General features: G+C 47.0%; 1 protein-coding gene across 3 annotated transcripts in view; it reads left to right on the top strand.

The window, feature by feature from the left end:
* LOC131669455 (telomerase-binding protein EST1A-like) overlaps positions 1-23,405 on the top strand; it is a 102,287-nt gene that overhangs the window by 72,336 nt on the left and 6,546 nt on the right. Inside the window, exons 21-25 of one of the 3 annotated variants that reach the window (XM_058944331.1) lie at positions 3,621-3,724; positions 4,512-4,685; positions 5,077-5,301; positions 19,926-19,964; positions 20,022-20,088. In XM_058944331.1, coding sequence (XP_058800314.1) covers positions 3,621-3,724; positions 4,512-4,685; positions 5,077-5,301; positions 19,926-19,964; positions 20,022-20,088 — 609 coding nt within the window. Of the gene's footprint in view, positions 1-3,620; positions 3,725-4,511; positions 4,686-5,028; positions 5,302-19,925; positions 20,089-23,405 lie in introns of all 3 variants that reach the window. The other 2 variants (XM_058944330.1, XM_058944329.1) reach the window with 2 other exon arrangements.

Here is a 23,405-nt window from a genome sequence, read left to right on the forward strand (position 1 = left end):
AACGCGCTCGATATTATTATTATGCTAATCTGTCAATCTCGCAACCACCGTGTTTCATCGAGACAAATTGCCGATGACTTTTTTCTTACCTTCGGAATAATGATTTTTTATGGCGCGAACGCTTAACCGCAGTGTTTTCCGGCCGACCATGTGCTGCGACGTTGACTTCGGCGTATTTTTAACTATAACGCGTCGCGTTTTTTTTTTTTTTCTTCGTGGAATAATAAGCGGTGTCGATCTCGAGGTGTCGATAAAGAAAGTGAAATGATGTATATGGAAATATCTGTAGCCACCTTTTTGCGGGACTTTACCTTTTCTGCATCGTGTCCAATACAAACCGTTACGCATTTAATTAACACGATCGAAGCATACGTACCTCAATAATTACTCGGCAGACATTTTTTTTCTCTTGCCTCCATGGCATTCCACATAACTCATTGCTCTCGTTTCTTCTCTTGCATTCCTAGCGATCGATCGCACTCTAATCACTGTAATCGTATGAAAGAGAGTCGTCCTTGCACTCTGCATTGATCAATCATCCTGTATGATCTCATCACGCTGCTGAATTAACTTGCTATAGTTCAGAGCCTGACCTTCAGTGCGAAAGATATGCAAAGTTATACCGAAGGGCCCAATGCCTTATTAATGACGTCTTACTTTGGCTTCTTCTCATCGTGATCACCTCTTGATTTTACCGAGATACGAGGGGGAGATCCTCGATGAGGAGGTTGCAAGTTGATTAATTGCCGCGAAGTTTTTCAGTCCTTTATGAATTTTAATCGGTAAATTCGTTTTTTTTTTTGTTCGACGAGGCAATTACGCTGCTTCATTTCGCGCGTTTATAGGAAAATATAAGCCGAGGAAGTTTATTGAGAATCAACGTCACATTATGACCTCTAAATCTTGAATTAATGTTGATCCTTTTCCGTAGCCTAGTCGACTGTTAAAAACACATTTTTCAATGCATCGTAACGGTAAACACTTGACAAATTCGAATTTATTTTTTGCCACTGCATGAAATACTAAGCTAAGTAAAAAAGAAATTTACATGGGTTATAGATCATTCCTCGAGTAATTGCCAGAATAAATAGAAAAAAATGTACGTCCTATACCGTTGTACATCCATCGATAAATGGTTCACATGGGAGCGAGTACTTTATCAATGATTTGCTCGTACAAATATTTACCCACGCTGCGAGTATGTGACACACCTGTCATACATAAAGCTGCTGCAGCAGAAGCGGCAGCAAGCGAGTAGTGACCTAAGGCTATGATTTCTAACGGGTTTTGGTACAAGAGTCGCCGAGGCTCTCCTTTGTCGTTGCGAATAGAAGAGCCAAATTCCTCTCTCTGGTCTTTTCCATCAGCATAAAGCTTGTTGCCGTGACTGTACGCATAACGACGTCGTAACCTCGCAAACGGTTTGTTCCCGTGTACTAGATGCCGACTCGCACGATTGTTTTTTTCCATTTTTTTCTTTGTCTTTTTTTCATAGAAAAGGCGAACGGGACGATCGTCGTCGTTGTTGATTCAGGTGATCTTTAATTTTTCTCATTGTTTCACGCTTATTTACTGCTTTATTCAACTTAACATTGGATTCATTGATTAATAAATCAACTTCAAAATTTCGATCGATCGTTTGATTTTCATGAACGATCGCTGTTGTATTCGACAAGTTACTTCGCATGGCATACGTGCCATTATTTCCGCATTTCAATCTCGGAAATGCACTCGTCTCGAAAATTAGATGTAGTTTTCAAACGACATACAATCAGTCGGATTGTAAAGCGTTCCTTCAGGTTATTGGTGAGAACAATTGAGGTAAAGTACATTCAAGCAAACGATAATATCTATGCGCATTCGCAAAAAGCTAAAATATCACTCGAGCGAGAACTCTGAAAAAAAAACAATAGAATCCAATACTTTCAGGAATCTCAAATCTCCACTGAAATCCGAGACCGAATATAAATCAAGGAGAGGCCCGAAAGTTGAAATGAAATCTCTTCTCTCTGGTTCGCTCGTAAAAAGCATTTTCATTCGCGAGCACACGCGAGAAAAGACAGCGAGCTTTTCGCATTCGCGCGCAATCACTCTATACTTGCCAAACGTCCGCCCGCGTATACTTGCTCTCGTCGCACTAACCTCGGCGCTGATTCGCGTTAGACGCCAATTATTAGGTGGAGTCAGCGAATTGGCAGCGATAACGGGACACGGGTAGAAAAAAAAAGAAAAATCTGTTTCTTATCGTCGTATCTGGGACGAAATTTCCTTTGATTTACGCGAAAGGAGAGAACAATGATAAAGTTGAAATTACAAATAGAACCAAGGAAAAAGACGGGAATTGTAAAGTTCTTGAAGGCTTTGATGTGTACCGTTAGGTCAATTTCGATGAATTGACGCCGCGCAATCCATATGCGCGTCAATAGGGTTATCGAAGTGAGAGAGACAATGGTCAATGTAATTCCTTGGACGATTCCGCTATTGCACTTGACATCGGCAAAAGTAGCACCCTGAACGTTAAGTGTGTCGCTATCCATGATTTCCTGGTACATTCTGTACATAAGATTATTCAAACGAGACATACCGAAGTTCTCTGTAATGACGCGATCGCCCAGCTATTTTTGGTAATGAGGCAGCCTGCCGACGGACCTCTCGTTCCTTTTTACGAATCGATCACGAATTAAAAAGAAATGAAGTAAAAAAGTGGACATTCCATCGTGAAACAAGGCTCGCAAAAAGTGCAGGCTGGCGTACGGCGCCGCTTAATTATCTGCGAGGATGATTCTGTAAAGCGCGAGCGAGGAGGATGGCGCGAGGCAGCAAATGAACGGGTGTATAGATACGTTGTCGCATCTCTCTTTCTCGGGCGCGCTCCCGTCGCTTCGGCGACATTTGCATGATAACAGCCTGTCCCTCTGTCGAGCTCGTCACTTTCGAGGAGCTTGGCTTCTCCCTCGATCGCGCGATACACGCCCTGTTCTTCGTAAATTCTGATATCCGTTCTCGCTTTAATGCGACAAGTAAATGTATAGCGCGCATACGTAACTTGGCGTAGATTGCAGGCTATACATGTCACATTGCATGTCACCACCTGCAATTCGCCAAGTTCTTTCCTTCCAGTTAATAGCCACGATTAATGAATAAAGATGTAGCATCTATCTAATATTCCATTTACATTGCTTTCTACGTACACGATCGGAATCGCCAATTTATTTCAATTTAACGCTACGAAATTATCCGCCAATTATAGTCTGGTTATTTACGCGTCTCCGCGATAACTGATCTTTCCGAACCTCGCGAGAAGATGTTGCATTCTACCTGTTGATTCGTTCCCATCGGTAAAGTCGGATCTTTGTTTCCGCTGTTCATATCGACATCTCGTTAGGGCTTGAAAAACGGCAAAACGTATTTTGTTGCTTGATTTTATGTCTTTAGTAGCTCACAGATCATCGGTTCTTGATTGCAGAAGCAGCAGAGTCGCGTATCCCATTTTGTTTTCTCGGAACAGTTGCTTCAGTCGCTTCGTAATCAGCCGCCTAAGAAATCGCGCCACGGCAGAAATTATTAATAGCCGCGTCCTTTCTTTATTTATAATGCGCGCGTGTGTTCGTTCATTGCAGAGCTGAAGCTGGTGAGGCTGCCGGAGGACACGACGCTATCCGGATTCACGCCACTCATGTCAAATCCACAGGATCCGTTCTACGCCGACAAAAAGGAAGACATAGTAAGTTACACATTCAGCGCAGTTTCTTCGGATGTTTGTAATGAGGTGCTTTAAGGCGCGGATAAACATACGTGCGTTATCCTTTGCAGGCCGCGCTATTATATATGGGTTTTAATATTAAATCGAGAGAACCAGTGTGTACACTATAAATAGATCCGTACGCACATTTGTCCTGGCGTACCGGCGCAAAATCATTTTCCGCAATTATAGACAGGCCCTTCGAGGCTCCTCTACTGCTTTGCTGCTTTTATGCGCTGACAGCAATTAGACTTAATTATTTTTTGTGCTTACGTACCTTCAATGTTTTGCGGTTTAAATTATATTTAATGTTTGTAGATCTGTTTCACATATTTAACGTGTCATTATGGGATCTCGGTTAAACTGATCGCGCATCATTTTCTCTCTCTCTCTCTCTTAAGTCTTGAAATACATTACGCTAATTCATATACAACTCGGCAGCACAGTTACTAAGGCATCTACATCGTTCCTTCATTTTTTTTTATTGTTTCCGATTAGTTTTTCATCCTTATGAACTGAAGGAAACGATTACACCAAATAATTGGTATAATTCAACGTTTACTGTTATACATTGATTCTAATTACTTTCATTTCTACGAACATGTGTCCGTAAGTTGGTTTTTTCGAAGCGAAAATGCACCGTTGAACGATCAGTGTTGATCTTGATCACGCGAAGAACTGCGCGGCTACTTGTCGAAATACAAACATCAATTAATCGACGGACATTGTGCAACCGCGCAATAAATGCTTGATCTGCTTTTAAAAACAGGAAGTGGTGCAGGTTTGCCTGAGGATATACAAGATTCTGTTCTTCGGGCAAGTGTTCCTCTGCGGCCTGGAGACTCCAGTGCTCAAGTTGCAGAAAAGCGAGACGGGCGTCAGTGAATACGTATCGGTCGTCGAGGCTTCGGGTCCAGGCTCGCCGAGCTCGCCGCCAGAACAGGTAAGTCCTCGATCGTCGCTCTTTGCCGATTTGCCAGCTTTCAGCCCCGGAGAGAGCCGCGCGTCGAGCGGTCTCGTTGGCATCTTCGGGCGCGATCGCGCTAATCCAGGTGATTCGCGACGGCAGCGCTTGACTCGTCGCTCGTGCATCGTTGTCATTGGAAATCTCGAGTGAAATTGGACGAGGAGCGAGCGGCAAACGTTTAGTCGAGCAGGGCTCGCACTCGCTCGCGCAGATACGATCGCGCGGCGAGGGGTTTATTTCGTTCTAGGGAGCACATAGCATTACGCCGCGGATAAGATTGGCATCTCTCGATAAGCTTCCCCTCAGCGCGGCAATAAAGAGCATATCTATCTGCGCAATATTGAAAACGACGTTTATTGTGCGACAGAGCGACTCGGAGCTGATGGTGGAGAGCTACAGCGAGGACGAGGAGGAGGCCGAGTCGTCGTTAACCTCGCCCAGGCTATCGCTCGGAGATACGGGTTACGACAGCGTAACGTCTTCGACGACAGCGGCGGCGGCGGCCGGTGGCGAGATCAGATTGCTCATCGAACGCAAGGAGGAGCTGGAGAAACGACAGAGGAAGCAGGATAGGCATCGGCAACGAGTCCAGGTACGCTCGTCTATTCGTACGATAAATTTGCCGCTCGACCGAAAATCCCCGGCGACTTTTAATTCGCCTGCGCTGATAAATACAACGCGCAGTCTGGCGCCGAAGAAAAATCCCCGATAACGGACGGTTACGGGAATGTTACCGAGAGAGAGAGAGAGAGAGAGAGAGAGAGAGAGAGGTCTTCGACCTTTTACACCCTGCCTCTCTTGGCGAGCGTAAGCTCAGATTTGTCGGGGACGAGAGCTTTTTACCGGATAGTCTATCCAACTGCTGCACCGGATTGATCTTGATACGTTGTCTCTCTTTCTCTCTCTGAACGTCACGTAAGCTTGAAAAAACGGCTATATCCCAGCCGCCAGATGAAGGGGTAAAGACATAATGCTCTTTTTCAACGGGTCTATTATTTCTCTTTTCGTTACGTTGTCGTCGTCTGAAAAATCAGCTTCTCGGGTTTAGTTGGGCAAAAATTTGCCCGTAAAAATTACAGAGATGGTCGGGATAAAAACTACAGTGACAGTGCCGTAACACTTTCAGGACCATCATCGTAACATTTCCGTGTAACTGTTTAGTTTCACGTGCACTTGTAATTTTTCGACAAACGCATCATCATAAGCTTTGTCTAATTAAATTACTTTTTTTCTTACTATAGTAATGATTCACACTAGAAGGTTTAATTGCAAAGAAAAATTTATTGAGCTACAAATCATTCAAAGAAATAAATTTTAAAGGATAGTGTTATTAAATTCATCGCTTGCTCAAAAGAGTTTTATATTCTTGGAATCCCTTGCAAAAATATAAAAATTGTGACGTATAATTATATAAGTTTGGAAAAATAATATTTCCTAGAGAATGTAGGAAAGAAACCTTCCTGCAACGAAAGTTGAGGGTAAAAGGTATGCGACCGTCACCATAAAATTTACAGTGATGACACGGTAAAAATTACGACGAATCTCCAGAATTTTAACGAGTTTTCTTTGCAAATTTTCAATGCTGTAAAAATTACGGACTCGTCATCGTAAAATTTGCCTAAGTTTCCTCGTAAAAATTAACTGCACAGTCGCCACGTTCCTGCAATACCGGTCTGTCACCTTAATTTTTCCGGTGAACTGTTTCTCCGCGTAACGATGAAAAATTACACAGGCGCGTGGTCGGCTCTCAACTACGACAGACAAAATGCTCTAGGTGTTTTTCAATGAGAGATCAATAAGTTATATAATTTTAATCGACGATTGTCATTAGAAGGCAAAACACGTTATTTTTGCGTGTCATTGATCACAAAAAAGGCTGAAGAAGAGAGAAGGAGTTTTTAGCGCCTGGAGCGTCGGCCATGATAATGATTGGATCTCACGGCACGCACTCCAAGTGTAATGACACGTTTGCACGAGCGAGAGGTGGAGAAAAGTGGCGAAAAAGCTTGAGCAAGCGTGACTGTCGCGTCGTCGTGGCTGATATCGGCGCCACGTACTCGGCCGATATATCCTTGCCACCTCTGCCTGCGATGCTAAACTTAGCTCCGGTCTCGACAGTTGCTTTTCTATAAATAGAGATGTCACGCGACTCGCCTATCGCGATGCGCTCATCCGATACAGCCGACCTCCGTCACACCGACTCCGTACGCGTGTGTACTCCCGCAACTTGCTCTTGTTTCCATTATCTGCCTCTTCCTCCCCTGTCTCCGATGTTCTGCGCGCTTCACTTGCCGCGACAGCCCGTCATTGTTGCACGAATGCGAGGATTTTCGGATGCCTGAAAACAAAATCGCTGGTAGTAAGTGAAGCGATCGTTAATTAATGTTCGATCGGTACTTGCAACATCACGTACAATGAGCAGCCCGCATAGGTCGACACATTTCATCGTCCAAATAAAGCGCCGTTTCGATTGAAACTGTGAGTAATTGGAAAGTAACTCGGATCATTAACCATCCCGAGCGTAAAAGAGGTGGGGGGGGGGGGGGGGTCGAGGAGCCACGCAACGAGAGGATTGCAACTAAATCAAGAGATTACCTGTAGCGACTTGCGCAGCCCTCCTTCGAGCCGATCGCTATTCTCTCTCTATTTCGCTTTATCTCCTCTTTCACCGCCCTTTCTCTATCTCCATCTCATCTCTCGCATCGCATTGTGCGTTGCTCTTTTTTTCCCGCGATCGCAAACGGAGGAGGTGGAGAGTTGGACTGTAATTATTTATTGTTTCGTTGGAGTGCTTGGCTTAATCCGACCGGCGTCTAGATGCCAGGCCCACCGATGAGATTTATGAGCAATCAAGTATGTATTTAAGGAAGAGAGAAATTGATTTATCGAGGTGCCGCTCTTCTACTCCGCGGCCGATTCTTTTCGCGGACTACATGGCAAATCAATCCTTCGCCCGCTCCTTCTCTTCGTTATGGATCTATTTCTGTTTCGCCACTTCGTCGCCTTTCGTCGACGATGCGCAAGTCCAAACTCAAGTCCAGCCAAACAGATTTAAATCGATGCCGAGAATTCGCGATGCATTATCCGGCAGCCGAAATTTCAATTTTGAAAGCTCGCTAATAGCTTCCCGAAAGCTCGTGGCTCGCAATTAGCTTTCCTACGTGTCCTCCTCTATCGTGGAATTTATGCCTTTGCAGCCTGGAGGTGAACGAGGATAATTTGGTACCTTGGCTTTTCCCTCGCCATCCTTCCTCCGCCAATTCTTGCTAACACCTCGCGCCGCAATAAATTCGCGCACGCAGGCGAGTTACGAGTTAGCAACAGCTTTTCTGCGGCGATTCCCCCTCTCGCCTTATCGATCCTCGTTATCGCGTTAAATGCATTTCGGGGAATTGCCTTTTGTTCTCTCCCAAGTGAAGTTTTATGCCCTCGCCTAGTGTTTGCTCGACAAGTGAACTTTTGACAAGTCCGCAGCGCCGATAGTCGCGCGACGAAGGAGGAAGTCGTTCGCGCTCGCTTTGTGTGGTCAGTGTATGCTGATAGGCAAAAACATGAAGATTAGTGGTTGACCTCTCCTTCTCTCTGCAATATTTCCTCGGAGGGGTAGTCTTTCATTTGGTTCTTCGAAACGAACGGCAGTCTGGCGGTTTTGTCAGCGAAGATTTTACTCATAAACGCTCGCACTCGCGTGTTGCGAGTTTCTCAGCGGACAAATTCTATCAGAAAAGCGACGATTAATCCTCGCGCCAATTGAAATTTCGTGGTGTGCGCGGCGAATTCAGTACGATTGCACAGCATGGTGCTGAGAGGTCAGCGTACTATAGCGTTGCGTACACACGCACACAACAGATTTTTCGCAATGTAAGCATTTGTTCAAACAGTAGAGTCATCATTAAATGTTAGAATATATGCTACATCATCGTGAAATTAATTTGCCCGTTCACTTGTATCGGCCGAAAGTGCGCAAAATGAAATAACCGCGGGACAAAGTCATTCGGCGATAAAACGCAGTTATATCACGTCGGCAGGCGGCGCGCTCGGGTTTGCTGTATGGAGGTCAAGAAAAGAAAAAGCAAAGCAGTCGCACGCGCGACAGATGGAGTGGTCGCCGGCGAACGCGTTTGTAGGCGTCGTGCCATTTTTGAGAGCGAGTTCTCTTCGGCGCGCATAGTCATCGTGATCGGCTCGCTCGCACGCGCAATTCGCACGTTTAGGCATGCATGTGTGCCGAGGAAAAACGCGAGCGAGCGCGCATGCTAAAGATCGCTATCGGGGTAATCGCCTGCTGATCCTGCAGTTGTTGAATTTTAATGGGGGGGGGGGGGGCACCGCCGTCGTCGTCGTCGTCGTCGTCGTCGTCGTCGTGCCTATACTTTTGTGCAAGTGTCATGCGCCAGCCGCCGACAATTTATGCGCTCGATGATGAGCGGTTCTTCCAGTGCTTCTTGTTGCTCTCCTTTGCACTCCTCTGCTGATTAATTATCCAGCGTTGATTCTTCTTTTTTTCACGCTGTTAACTGCGAGAACACGATGGGGTCGATGAAGCTTTATGGGCATCCTTTATAATGACAAATAAACAATGTACCAATTTGAAAATCGAAGCCCATTTTATTAACAGCCGCTTACTTTCGAACTATTAAGCTTGCTGCTGATTTATCTCTCGTGAAATCGTGACATACTCTCGTCAGAATAATGCTGGACACTGGAAATTACCTTGGCAACGAAAACTTTTCGATGCTTTCTCTCTCTCTCACTACCGCTTTTTCGTGTCGCCTATTACCTCCCCTCTCGCAACACCATGCCTGAATCATAGTTATTTATTAAATTACTCGTCTCTGGCAGCTTATCGTCCGCGCTCGTCACATGTGGAGCGATGAGAAAAAAAATTGCTCACTCTGCGCGGGAACAAATAGAATTTGCACGCATGCCTGTTATTGACATTGCGCGGTCATAGATGATGTTCTTTTTGTTTTCAGCCAGGTCCGCCTTAACGGTACGGTATTCGTAAACACTGCAACAATGCAACAGCTTTCAATGCATCTTGTTTTTTTTTTCCAGTCGTACGTACCGTTAGGCTCGAATGCTGTTGCAAAATTCACGGCTAATAAGTGATCAAACTCTTGTAGTTCCCTGAGATTTGCGCGGTTTTGGCTTGCAGTCGACCTCGACTGCGATTGTTGAATTACCCGAATGTCAGGCGTCATTTTCTTTTTCTCAAGCACGTTTCTTCGTTCAGCGAACGTTCCGCCGTTAACCAATTACGTACAAATCGCAGAGCAATCGACTTTCATTTATTTAATTATTCATTTTTCGAGATCCATTATCTAGCAAGCCCGCAAGGAGACGTTCAAATTCGTAAGTACAAACGCGACGAGAGAAAAAGCTGAGAGGATCGGGCGCTACAGGCGGAGACAAGCTAATTAAGCCAAATTAATTATCTTATTCGTTGGTGCGAATTTGCAGGGCGCTACTGCGGCTGACCATTCACGTCATGAGAGATGACTCTGCAGCTGACAGACCACACGGCAGTCAGACTAAGACGTGCCTCGGCAATGCCGGGCGTGAACATAGCGCGATCCTTTGTGCGAAATAATTACGTCTGCTGAATGTCCCTCTGCCTCTCTCGCGCTGCAGACGGCGGAGCGCCGAATTATCCTCTTTAATTAACGGCGCCCCAAGACTCTCCGTTGATCGTCGGATTAATTAATCGACAACAGGACACAACGAGCTCGCGTGTAAAATCAATAATCAAAAGGGACTTTGGCGAGAGAGCGGAGATTTGTCGCGGGATGTATGCTCGGCGCGCAAGATAATCCTCGAGCAATTTCAATCGACGTATTAATCGTGGCCGCGCGCGAGAGCAAGGAGGCGAGGATAATGGGGCTTGGATTTATCGGGCGAGCGAGTCGACAAAAAGAGCGAGCGCTGTGCAGCGTGTGTGTGCGCGCAAGAGAAAGAGAGAGAGAGAGAGCCCGAATGGATAATTTATCGAGGGAGGGTAGGTAGAGGAGGCCGGGAATGCAAATGGCGCGATTCTCTCGAGCGACGAGCGCCCCATGTAAAATGCATACATACGCGCTGCGGCGCGCGAATTCGCCGCTTTCAAATTGGATCGTTAATAAGCGATAAGGCAGAGAGAGAGAGAGAGAGAGAGAGAGAGAGTGTCGAGCTTCTGATTTATATGGCGCACCTATGCTCTATGATCCGGCGTGTGTGCGCGGACAGTGTCATTCCGTCAGTCTCTGGCGCTCAAATTGACTGTCGGTCCGATTGTTAGCGAGAGAGACGGAGACTTTATTGGTTAACGAACTGGAAAATCGTGCTGTGGGCTATTTTTAATAGCATTCCTCTTTTTGGGAATTCCAGTCGTCGACTGTTTCGTCAGCGTTCGACGCAACGGATGCGTCCTCGCGCAATTCTCGTCAATTCCGTGATGTACGCCCACCTCGAGCGCTTGGGTACGCGCGTGTGGCCTAGCTCGCACGTCCGTCGCGCTACCAGATGAGTAGGTCGTCGTAGTTAACATTTGGCAACGTTATTAGCATATCGATAGATAGCTCATGGAGTATTTCCCTCGGAGATGAAAAAACCCAATCGATACTTTTAACTGAATAACTCGATGAATCATTCGTAAAGTACTTTACGCCGACAGTCGGCACTCGTAACAAAGGTCTAGCTCGTTGCTCGTGAATTATTCCAATAACCAAACTTATATAGACCGTTCGAAGATTACTGACAGCATAACGACTAAGTGCCAAAGCACTGGGCAAACCAACAAACAGTATTATCAATCGAACCCTACACTTCTTAACAACTCGATCGTGAAAGACGCAATGTAACAAATCATCGAAGCAGCAAACTCGCTTAAAAGCTTCAGAGCACGCCAAAGGTATTAACAAGTTTACGCGAGCTTTTCTCAAATCGGCTGCGATAAGCGCGCGCGCCGAAGCTTTCAGCGAGCGGCCGAACGCGACTTATATACGTTCGCCAACAGGGCGGTGCATATTATCGGCGTGGCGCTGAATTAAGCACAGCGCGCGCGAGGGGTCGAAATTGTTGTGGCTGCCTACGCGCCACTCGACTCGCACTCGTAACCAATAACCGCGGCGACTGCTTTCTCACTCGCTCTCTCGTACCCGTCGCTCCGTGTACTCCTACATCCTCGGTTTCGCGCGCGAATTACCCATCTGCAAAAAGGACCTCACACGCGCCACATAATTTTTTGATTAAAATGTAAATGCAGATGTTTGTAGGCAAATTACTACCCTACTGCGCGGAATTTTCGCTTTTTCGTTGCAGCGTGCGAGATCAAACGCGTGCAGTGCGCCGTCGCGCTGGCAAGAAACGTGTATTTCACATTTTTTTTTTTATTCTTCTCTCATTTTACCCGGCAATAGGAACAATGAAGTAGCATCAGCTTTTACTGCCCTCCTCTCGGGCTTTACAACGCACTCCGAGTTTTACATCGCAACTATTATCAGTTTATCGCCAGCAGCAGCATTTCGCAGTCTAATCATGCAAACACAGTGTAAGGCAAGGCACAGAGAGCACTCAGACGGCTTTATATATATTTCGCGCCTTAAACATACGCAGACACTGCGAGGCTTGGCTTTCTGTGCTGTTATTACCCGGCGTCATTTGCTTAATACAGTTATACACGTGGAATGCGAGAAAATCCGCGGTCCCTTTTACCGGGCGCAAACAATGAGCCTCTCTTTCCAAACGTCTTTCCTCCTCTCTCTCTCTCTCTCTCTCTCTCTCTCTCTCTCTCTCTCTCTCTCTCTCTCTCTCTCTCTCTCTCTCTCTCTCTCTCTCTCTCTCTCCTTCTTTCTTCTTTACCTCGCGTGTACATATACTCATTTACCTACACACCTAGGCTGCATGCGCGCTTCATCTGCGGAAATTGCCTGAGAGTTCCACGACAACGAAAAAACCAACTGTAAATTTGCACTTGTTTGTTTGCCTTTTGCTCGCCACCTTCGCCCGAAATTTCGTCTTATCGTGTGCGCCTCCGTCTGTGTACGCACGTGTGCTCATACGGCATTACCAGATCGACTCGATTATTACCTTCTTTTTTGGAAGCGATCACAACATCGTCGACCATGCTGTTTGAATCAATAATATTATTCCATTTTAACAAGTTATTCTTAAATAAAACTAAAATTGAGAAAATAAAAATAAGGGCTACAATCATTCGACAAAGTAACTATTGTAGTATCTAAACGAAGTATGCTTTATATCCAACGACGATAAGAATGCAAAATAAAAGAAAAAGGAAAGGACGGAAAAGAGAAATAAAGCGAGCAGTCGGAAGTACAAAGCGAAGCAAGTCATTGAGAGTCATTTGGAAAAGAAGCAGCCATCCTTGTTTTGTTTTTATTTCCCTCGCGTAAACTCCCTCTTTTCTTTTCTCCCCGACGGGTGCATTCGCGCACGACTCTCGGCGCAATAAACTCGCTCTCGCGCCCTCAAAGTTTCACGGGCGTCCCCCGCTCGTCGACGTCGTCGACGTCGTCGACGTCGTCGACGTCGTCTCGACGTAGGAGCGAATTCCCGCGCGCGTTTGGCCCTCGAGTCGTCAGCGTACGCACAAGCACACAGAGCAAACGCGCGCGCGCGAGCCGCCGAGTGGATGGAAGGATCAGCGCCGCGTCTGCCCTGCGCAGATAACGCTTTTGTGCCGCGCGCTCCGACGACAAGCATTGTCTCGCTCGCCGTCTAATATACCTCGCGACGTCTTTAATTTCCAAGACTGAACATAGTTGTCTCGCGGGAAGAGCAGCGGCACTAACCGAGCGTACGGCGCCTCCCTTCCCCCACCAGCCTCCTTCGCTTGTTTTTGCTCCTCGATTTCTGCCGCAGCATTAGCTTTTGTCGCGTCGCGCGCAACCTTTTTATTCTCATGCATGATGGACTCGCAGCGCGGATAAAGAATACGACTTCCTTGTTGTGACTCGCTTCTTCCCGTTCGCCGTTGCTGCCGTCTTTCTTTCTTCGCGCTGATGTGCAGTTATTAGGGTTGAGAAAACAAGCCGTGCGTTTTCTTATTGTCGTCTGGCTTCTTATGAGTGGCCTTTCTTTTACGGGATCTAGTTATACTTTCTTCCGCAACGCTTTTTGATGCATCTGGAAAAAGTGCGCTCGAGTAGAATTATGTTGCCAAGTGAATTAGCGATGGATTCGTCGGCAGATAACAATCAACGCTACATGCTCGACCGGGATTATCCGTCGAGATTAGCTCTGCGAGTAAAAAAATCGTAACAATGTAAGCTGCAACGGTCGGCGTGACTGTAATGGAACACTGTTGAAGGAGAATAACCACTGAGCAACAGCCTGTCATTTGAAAAATCTACGGAAAAGCGTCGCGGTGGCATCTTTAAAACATTTCACGATGATTCATAAGTTAGTTTTCATTTCACAGCCATTTATACTGAGCGTGTGTGGTATTTTTCGATACAATGGGAAAACAGCGATATCGATCCATTATTCGCTTTTTATTTTTGGACGGTGAAACAAGGCCATAGGTATATCGAATGGTATGGTAATCAATATTTTACGCGTTAAGTTAGGAATGATAAAGCTGTTGGGCCGATTGCTGCCGCGATCATTTTCAATAGACAATAAGCGGATACGACTATTAACTTCGAAGCAGTGTTTGGATCTTTCTAAGCGGAATTCGCAGGAGTTTTTGCTGAAGCCTGGATCCGTCATTATACACATCGGTGGATTCTTCCAGGCGAATTTTCTTCGAAGGCCAAGGACAGTCCCATCGGTGAGAAAGCGGTAAAGGTCGCGGTTGTAATTTTTTGATTCAACGAGAAGAAATAATCCGAATCAACTTTCTGAAGAAAGATGACGCGAACGCGGGGACAAACTGCGGTCTTTGAGAAATTGTGAGATACGGACTCATTTGCCAAAAGAAAAATTTGCTGCTTTCGTCGTTTCGAGGTCGTCGTCGAGGCAAAAGCTTCCTTTGAAGCGTTTGACAAATCATACTTTTTAGAGGCTTAAAAAAGATGGACGGAACTTTGGGGGAAGTGTATCCACCCTAATAGGGGATTACGTTGAAAAACAAAAAAAACGTTTTCTAATAAACTTGCGTCGTCATTGGCAACGGAGCGTACTTATTGTCCACCCTCGTACTGTGATGACGGCGTGAAATAATATGCGGCACTAAGCATAATTTCTGCTCCACGATATGGCACGAATCGTAACATTCCGACAAAGCGCGGACAAGGGCGCATAGTCCCGGGATTAGAGGATTTTCAATCTGCGATGGCAGCAGGAACACGCGAGGGAGGAAAAAAGTGTGTTCGACACGTAGAATACACAAAGAAAAGAAGCAAAGGCAGAGAGAGAGAGAGAGAGCGTTGGATGTTTTACTTTTACAGACCATGCGGGCGGGCGCGCGCGTACGTGTGTGTGTCGCGCCATCGATGTTGACTTTTAACTCTCGAAGGCACGACGCGCGTTGCGTTGTCGAGTGGCTGCTTTCACACTTTGGCAAAAGCCAGAGAGCTCGAGATAAAGAGAGAGGGGTGCAGAATGACCGCGTCAGTTGCGCGAAACACGTACACAATAAGAGGGCCCTCGAGTAAGAGAGAGAGAGAGAGAGAGAGAGAGATCTTGCCGCGTCACCGCCTAAATTGCGCGCCGCACAGCGCCCTTCGCGAGAGCTCGCCTGCTTTGGACACTTTTGCCAGACTAGAGAGAAAGCTGGAGAGCAGCCGACGACGCTTTTTTTCATCTCGATTCAATTCGCCTCGTCTGCCGCGCACCCCCCCCCCCCCCCTCGCGGCCCACCCGCCTGTACCCCATGAAAGAGCTTTAATACCTTTCACAGCCCTGTTATTCTTTTTATTCTTTTCGTTTTTTTTTCCTTTTTCTTCACCGCGCTGTTTCGCTTTATGTAACTCTTATATCAAGCTCCAACGGCCTGACGAAATTCATTTCCGCACGAGCGCTGCGGACTCGCAGCGGAAAGTGGAATTACCAGCGCGAGCGCGCTCGCTTTTACTTTGCGAAATTAGATTTATTACGGCTGCTTTCTTTTTTCGATAACGTTATTTCCTTGTAACGGCGTGATATATCTTTTTAACAGAGTAACACAGCACAAAATAACATACTGACAAAACGAAGAGTGTAAGCATCGCAAATGTCGAAAGAGATGGGGCGAACGATCGAAAAGTACTGGAAAAGATGCAACGAGCAGGTAGAGCATAGTCTTCCTGCTTGCTCTCTCTCTCTCTCTCGCTCTCAAACACACACACACACACACACACGCGCGCCCTCTCTTTCTATCTCTTTTTCTCTTTCTCTTCTTCTCTCGGAAGGGAGTGACGCGAAAGGTTGCAGAAATTGATGAGACAGTGAATAGCTCTTGGGGTAGTCGTGGCCTCTCTCTCTCGGAGTGAATGACTGGTCCAGTGGGCTCTCGACATGGATATCTTGCTGCACGCGTACGCACACACGTGTACGTAGGATCTTGAAGCGAGAGAGAGAGAGAGAGAGAGAGAGAGCACCAACGAGCAGCAAACATTGACATTGTCGCACGTTTCCTCTGCGTCTCTCGCCACTCGACTCTTCCTTTTCCTCCCTGGAGGAGGTGTGCGTATAGCCAATGTAATAACGCGGCAGTCGACGATCACGCGAGGCTCAAACTGTACGCGCACCAGCCTCCTCTTTGCTTTGTCGATTACTCAGCTAATAGAGAGAAACAATTAAACAATAGAGACAAGTCAAGCTCTGTACCTATACCGATGGGCCAGACCATTCGCTCGTTTCACGCCGACTGTTAACTTCCAAGTGACACTCGTCGGTGTTGAGATGAAGCGCGTGCGCAAAAAACGATGCTCTCAGACACGTGGCAAAGTATTTATAGAAATTGGGAACGCGGTGGGCTAATGGCGGGAAGAGCGGGGGGGGGGGTGGTCCCGAGGTCAGAATGCGGAAAAGCACGTTGGAAAGCGTAAAAGTCAGGCAGGTGATTTTAAGCGCGTCGTCGCGCAGCGCTCTGAAATACAAGCCGCGTGCGTAGGCAGACGGGCGCGCGAGTAGCGTCCGGCGAAAAGGCTTGGCTCGGTGATGCGGCGAGCAATGAATCCACCGAGCGAAGTGCACAATATCTTAGGCAAATCATTACCCTCGTAGGATCATCAGCGGACAGTAAAACTGCCGCTCGGGCCTAAAGACAACGGCACGGCCGCGCGCCGCCGCAACCTCCTGACCTCTCGCGCGAGTCGAAAATTTACGTCGTCGCCGGGCTCCGAGCTTAAATCAGCGCCCCGTGGCAATTGCCATAACGCCGCGCGCCACTCTGTCGTCTTGGGCTGGCTTTTTACGAGGGAACCCTCGAGGCGCCTCCCAATCTGATTTGCGAGGCCCATTACACCACCACCTTTATGAATGCGATTATATATACTCGAAAAGCTATGGTCTAAAGTTATCCTGTTAGTTTGCGCTGCGCGCGAAGAACGACACCGAGTCTTTGTGCGCGCTCGTTCGGTTTCGAGGCTCTTCACGGTTGTACCTTCCGATCGTAGCCCGTCGAGGTTTTTGGCTTTCTCGTTAATTTGACGACCGCGCAAACCCACAGAATCAAGAAAGAAAATTAGTGCAAAGCCGACCGTACGCGCTTGGACTTGACCGCGATTTTACTTGGCGAAACCTTGAATTGCTGTTGTAATCACCGACTCGCGAGGATGCCGAATCCTCGCATTCTTATCTTTGTGCTTTTCCTCCCATATTTTCTGTCCTGTCTTAAGAAATTTATTCCACGAGTTTTTTGTTTCTGACGTCGTTGACATTTCGTTTTTGACATGATTCCGTTTCATCGAGAGCTATCCCACCTCCATCTGCATCACGATAAATTATGTCAAAAAATGCATAAGGTGATGCAGTGGCATTTGAAAGCCAACGAATTTGTTCAGTCAATACTCGTGCTGTGAATTGGCGCCCCGGCACTCTAAAAATAGCGCGCCAGAGGGAAAGGAAAAAAAAAAGAAAAAGAAGGTCGTAAAGAGGTGTGCGCAAAGCGCTAAATGGCTTTCATTGATATATCGGCAGAGCTGTATAGGATGTGTCTGGGACGTATCGTCCCCGATACCGCGAACGCGCGCTTGAACGTCGCGCATTTACAATGTTGGCGTATGGCGCGGTGCACACACACGGCTGGGTATATCGAGAGAGAGAGAGAGAGAGAGAGAGAGGAAAGCGGCGGGGGGAGGGGAGCTCTTAATATGCACAGGGGAGCCGGGAGTCCCAAGCAGCTCGCGCTCGTGATCTCAGCTGAGTTCTCACGACGCCGACGCCAAAGACCACGGAGGCAAAACTTACGGCCTCCCTACTCGAGCGAAAACCCCCTGCGCGTACCTCGTAAGTAAGCGCGTCTAGGAATGCTTTTCCGGTAGACGGCAAAGAGCTTGCAAATACTGCGCGCACTTTTATTTCTCGCTTCGCTCCGGCCTTTTTTTATTTTCATCGGCGCGCTTTCCATTCGATTCGCTTCCAATTTCCGATGCCCAGCGTGCCGCGCACGTCGTTCGTTATCCATTTTTTTTTCTTCTCTCTTTCATTAATTCGCGTGATATGTGGCTTGTTTTAGGATCCGTAGCGACGTTCTCTTTTAAAGCAATCTCGAATCGATCAGAGCTTTTTTATTTTACTTCAGTGAAATATACGTTAAATATACATGCACTTTCAATTTCCAAGCAACGTCGATGACATACGACAGTGATGTTATTCAATGTGAACTGCTAGAGGGCGATTCTTTTGCCACGCGTCTTTATTTCTTTTTGCAGCTAAATTTTTATGTTTTTTCGATAGAACGTGTAATGAATACATTAGAAGATTGTGTAATGGCAACAACGTGTTCTGAGAATAAGGCGATTGTTTATTTTGCGTCATAAATGTCAATTCCTGCGTCGAATACGTTGACCATTTAAATAATATTCGATCCGAATATCGCGAAACTAACTGGTCGAAGCACATTTACTGAGAAAAATGACCTTATAAAATTTACTACAATTGTGACAAAAACTACTACAAAACTTAGTTAAGTAAATTAGTTAATTGTTACAATTATAAGATTCATTACTATAACTCTAATATTTATTGTTACGTCTTTGAAAAAATATTATACCGCTATAATAAAAATTGCTATTTTTCATAGTAAATTTGAGTAATAGTAAAAATGGTAATGTGATAAAATAAAAATTGTTATTCCTACAGTAAAAATTATTAAGCTTGAAGAATTTGTCTTATACTTTTAATTAAATTTTACTACATCACGTAGGAAAAGTTACTGGTCGCCAATTCCAACGTTGTCGTAAGTTCACTCTTTTCAACACAGATAGTGTCAAATTGAATTGAAATAGTTTGCCGGTATTTTGCAAGCGGCATAAACTATGGACATTTAGTATATAAGAGAAATTTCTTGCATGAAAAGTTTCATTGTAAGCGAAAGTACGCGAGCGAAATTGTTCTTTAGCTGTTGTTAATCAAGCGAAAATTATGATAGCTTAAGAAAATAAAGTATCTAAAAATAAAAGGAATATGTGTTTTAAGAGAAAGTAATGTCGGTATAAAGTAAATAAAGTAGGGTCGGTCAGAAAAAAATATTTTCGGCTTCTTAGATGTAAAATTTATTTTTAATAGAAACATAGTAAAAAGTAATACATAGAAATATTTACCATAAGTTTAAGTAAAAATTGATATGTAGCATAGGAAAATTGATCATGATGAAATATTATTCCTAAAAAACAAGCATGCCCCTAACTTACTACGTTATATAGTAGTTTTTGTCAGAATTGTAATAAGTTTTATAAGATCATTTCTCTCTGTGTTGAAATGTGTAATTTAGAACAGATGAGGAGTTTTGGCAGAGGAAAAGCCTACGAATGAGGGCTGGCGTGATTACGACGGAACTGAACCAGATTGAAAATGCAACGAATATGTTTCGGGGTCAGTTATAGTGGTAATCTGGAAGTCGGCCAATACGTAGGTAGTCGCATCTGGCGTCGCCCGCGCGCGCGGACCTGCGCTCGTCCGTTGGCGGACGATGAGCGCGCACAGGTGTCGAAGGTCCGATTGCTCGGCTCGGCGTCGTTGCGATGGAAAACCGAGCGGGGCGGCGCTAAAAGGGCCCCGAAAAGTCGCTCGCATCCTAAAAAAGCAAAATCGCGTCTCACCGAGCATCCCGTTGCTTCGCTGTTCCAGGCCATCCTGCAGAAGTCGTCGTTGTCAGTGGAGATTGAGGTGAGGCCGAAGCACTTGGTACCGGATACCAACTGCTTCATCGACTACTTGGCGCAGCTGCAGAGCATCGCCAAGGCGACCGCCGGAGCCCAGCCAATCTACACGCTGATGGTGCCGCTAGTTGGTGAGTTCCATCGCAATTGTCTCGTATGTCTGTCCGCGGTGAGTGCGTTTAGCAATGCCATTTCTCATCGAATCAAGTGGAACACGACGCTGGCTGAATGCGGCAGAGCCCCCATTGAAAGAGCTGCCGCGCGAGTAGTCGGAAGTGAAAGCACCGGCGACGTTGTCCCCGCGGGTTGTCCCGCGGCGAGAGGTCTCCATCAATCGGCGACGACTTACGCCCCTCGATATATCTGTCGCGGTGCCCGGCGAAACAAACTCATTGTGCAACCTGCTCGCTGCCGGAAGGCGATATCGGCGCTGACCTCGCGCGGCCGAACAATGCCGCGTGATCGCCGTGGCGGCGGCGCACCTGGGCCCCTGGAATCCTCGCCGCGCTTGCGTATTTATTGGCCAGCGCTCCGAGCTCTCGTTGCTCACGCGCGCCTCCTCCGCGGGAAGGACAAATCAGCCGACGATAAATGCTCGAACGTTTCCTCGTCTGACGCGGCGTCCCTTTACTCGATTGTCCTTTGTTGCCCGAGAGCAGCCAGATATTCATCGGTGATAGCGGCCGCGGCGGCGATTGTCCCTCGAATCGCTGTTTTAGCGCCGCGACTCCACAATTATATTCGAGCATCCGTTTACGTCGATGAGCGCTTCGCGGCCGCTGATTTATTTGTCCGCGAGGACGCGATCCGTATTCTCCGCTCGAACAGAGCCAGCAAGGAAAATGGAGTAGAGTGGAAATCTTCGCCGAGGCAGGCTAATGCATACGAAATGTCGTTTCGGCCGGCGGCCGACGTTTCATTCGATTGGGAATATTCTCCGATAGCATCGGGGAGAATCCCCTGCGCCGGCGCGGGACCGCCGAAAGGCAGAAACGCGCGTGGAGGAAGAAGAAAAAAGGCAGCCTACAATCTGCAGCCAACGGTTGTTCCACGCTCATCCTGCCGTTCGCCAAGCCGTGAATTAGCTCGAGATTCGGCCAATTTGAAAAAAAAAATCACGATAGAGACGCGCGCGGGCGTGCGTGCGCGTGCGCGTGTGTCGAACAACAGTTACGCAGCCGCGCGCTCGCGCGACAAGAGAACAATGACCGCGGCGCATTAATTCGCCGAGAGAGGCTCTCCCTGAATCCGAGCGTATTACACAAATTTCTGCTATGAGAAAAATAACGTGTAGCGAGGCGTGCGCGGAAACGCAGAGGAAGAAATGTGGGAAAGAAACGAGTCGCGGAACAATCGGCGAACCGACGCCGACGACGACGACGACGACGACGACGACGACCGTCGACGATCGTATCTCCGCTCGGCGAGTACAAAGCACGCGCAGGAGCCCAATTAATTCGCGTTCGACGCCCGAGAGATTTTTGGGCACCGCGGCGGAGCCGGCGGAGGAAACGGAAGCTCGCCTGTGCTTTTACGCCGAGCCGCCGTAACGGCGTATTATTGCCGTCTAATTATGTCGCGCGCGACGTAGCGGCAGCGGCAGCGGCACACGCGCCTAACGGTAGTCGCGAATTCGCCGATCGGGAATTTTATCCCCCCATTATATCCGCGTATAATCTGCGGCATGCGCTAACGGACGTCCCGGCGCTCGCTGCTGCGCCGTCGCGCTCCTCCGTTTCGGCGGTGCCCATCAAAGGCGATCCTCCTTGCCTGCCGCCGAGCCGGCCGGCCGATTTCCGCGGCGCCTCGCACGCTCGCGAATTGTCGCGCGCGGGCGCGGACGCTACGCTCGTTCGTCCGCGCGCCTAGTCGCACGAGCCGACGCGGCTCGCTCGACGCTACCGATTTTTCCCTCGTTGCGTCGTGCGTTTCGTGCGATAGGTGGCTCATACCTGCTATTAATAACTCGTAGTAACTTTTCTCCCTCTGCCGTTTCTTTTTAACGTGTCGTGCTTGCGTTTCTTTCATTAATAATGTCGATGCGCTGTTAGATATTCGCCAAGGGGCAAATGAAAGAGACAGACTAAAAGAAAAGAAAGCCTTTCAATGAATACTTGTCCATGTGCGTTAAAGCTTAGAGTGTAGCGCAACTCGTCCAAATCAATTTTAAAATGCATCTATAAAATCTATAAAAGAAAAAATCCACGCACGCATTTCGCAAACATGTATTCTGCAAATTAAAATTTAATCGACGCGAGAGATACGCCAGACTCCGCGCTGCGATGCTGTTGCGCCTCGAGCAGCGGATATTCAAAATCATTTTGGCCGAACATTAACGCTTCGCTGGAGAATGTGGCGCGCGCATATATTATCGATTCGTTCAACTCTTTTGTGCATCGTCGCATTCGGCTTTTGCGATTGTCGTTATTTTCTCTCTCTCTCTCGCTCTTTCGCTGGTCGGCGACTTTCGTCTGACCCTTTCACCCAAGATTTGTATGGGTTGCTTCGGCGGGCGGTGTCGGGCATGCGTGAACGCTAGATAAAGGCGAACGGATGGTGTGTACGCGAGAAAGGAGAATACAATGAATTCAATAAACCGAATGGTTGGAAAAAGGAATGAATGACTCCGTTGTGTGCGTGAATTCGTTGAATCTTTAATACTTTTGAAAAAAGTCAAGTTGAAAATAAAACATCCATAATATTTATACTACTGTAAAGTTAATATGCAATGCTTAAGAAATGCTTCAGTGCTATTGCTTACAATTTTATTCGTTCAATTTCAATTTTTCAAGTATTTTTCTATTAACACATAGAAAATAAGCCAAAACGTTTATGTGTTGTGTGTGTATTGTTGCCGTTGTACCATCGTGCATTCGGATGGCACCATTAGATGGCAAGTGTATTATTTTCTCCGCAACTGCAAAACTTGACGTAAGTCCATAAAAAGTTATAGTTTGTGCTCTCTAAAATCAATTATCGAAATCGGTGAAATGTTTGATTATATGAAGAATGTGTAGCCATTAAATTAAGTCGATAGCCATGTTTCTAGTAATTTGACAACCGTCGATAAATCAAACTAAGATTTAGATTAGAATGCCGAAAAGAAATTCGTAGGCAAGCGGCGAGCGTCGTTGAATAATCACACAGCGTCAGAGCGAAGATCGCAGCAGCATTAGAACGACGAAGGAGGCATTCGAGCGAAGTAGAAATAGGGCCGAGCGCGGCGCGACCTAGTCTCGAGCGAGGATCATCGCAGACCGGTCCGTTTCGTCGATCGAGCGAGGAACGCTGATCTCGAGCCCGAAATCGCGCAAGCTGTAACGATCGGGCGGAGAGCCGAGGACAATTCGGCGCCGGCGCGAGCCGCGCGTAATAAAGTGTCGCCGTTAGGAGCGCGCCGCAGCGCGATTCGTGCAAAATCGGTCGCGAGTGACCTCCGACCCCACTC

Source organism: Phymastichus coffea, unplaced genomic scaffold (genome assembly GCF_024137745.1).
Source record: "Phymastichus coffea isolate CEN01 unplaced genomic scaffold, Cenicafe_Pcof_1.1 PCOF00093, whole genome shotgun sequence".
NCBI classification, from domain to species: Eukaryota; Metazoa; Arthropoda; class Insecta; order Hymenoptera; family Eulophidae; genus Phymastichus; species Phymastichus coffea.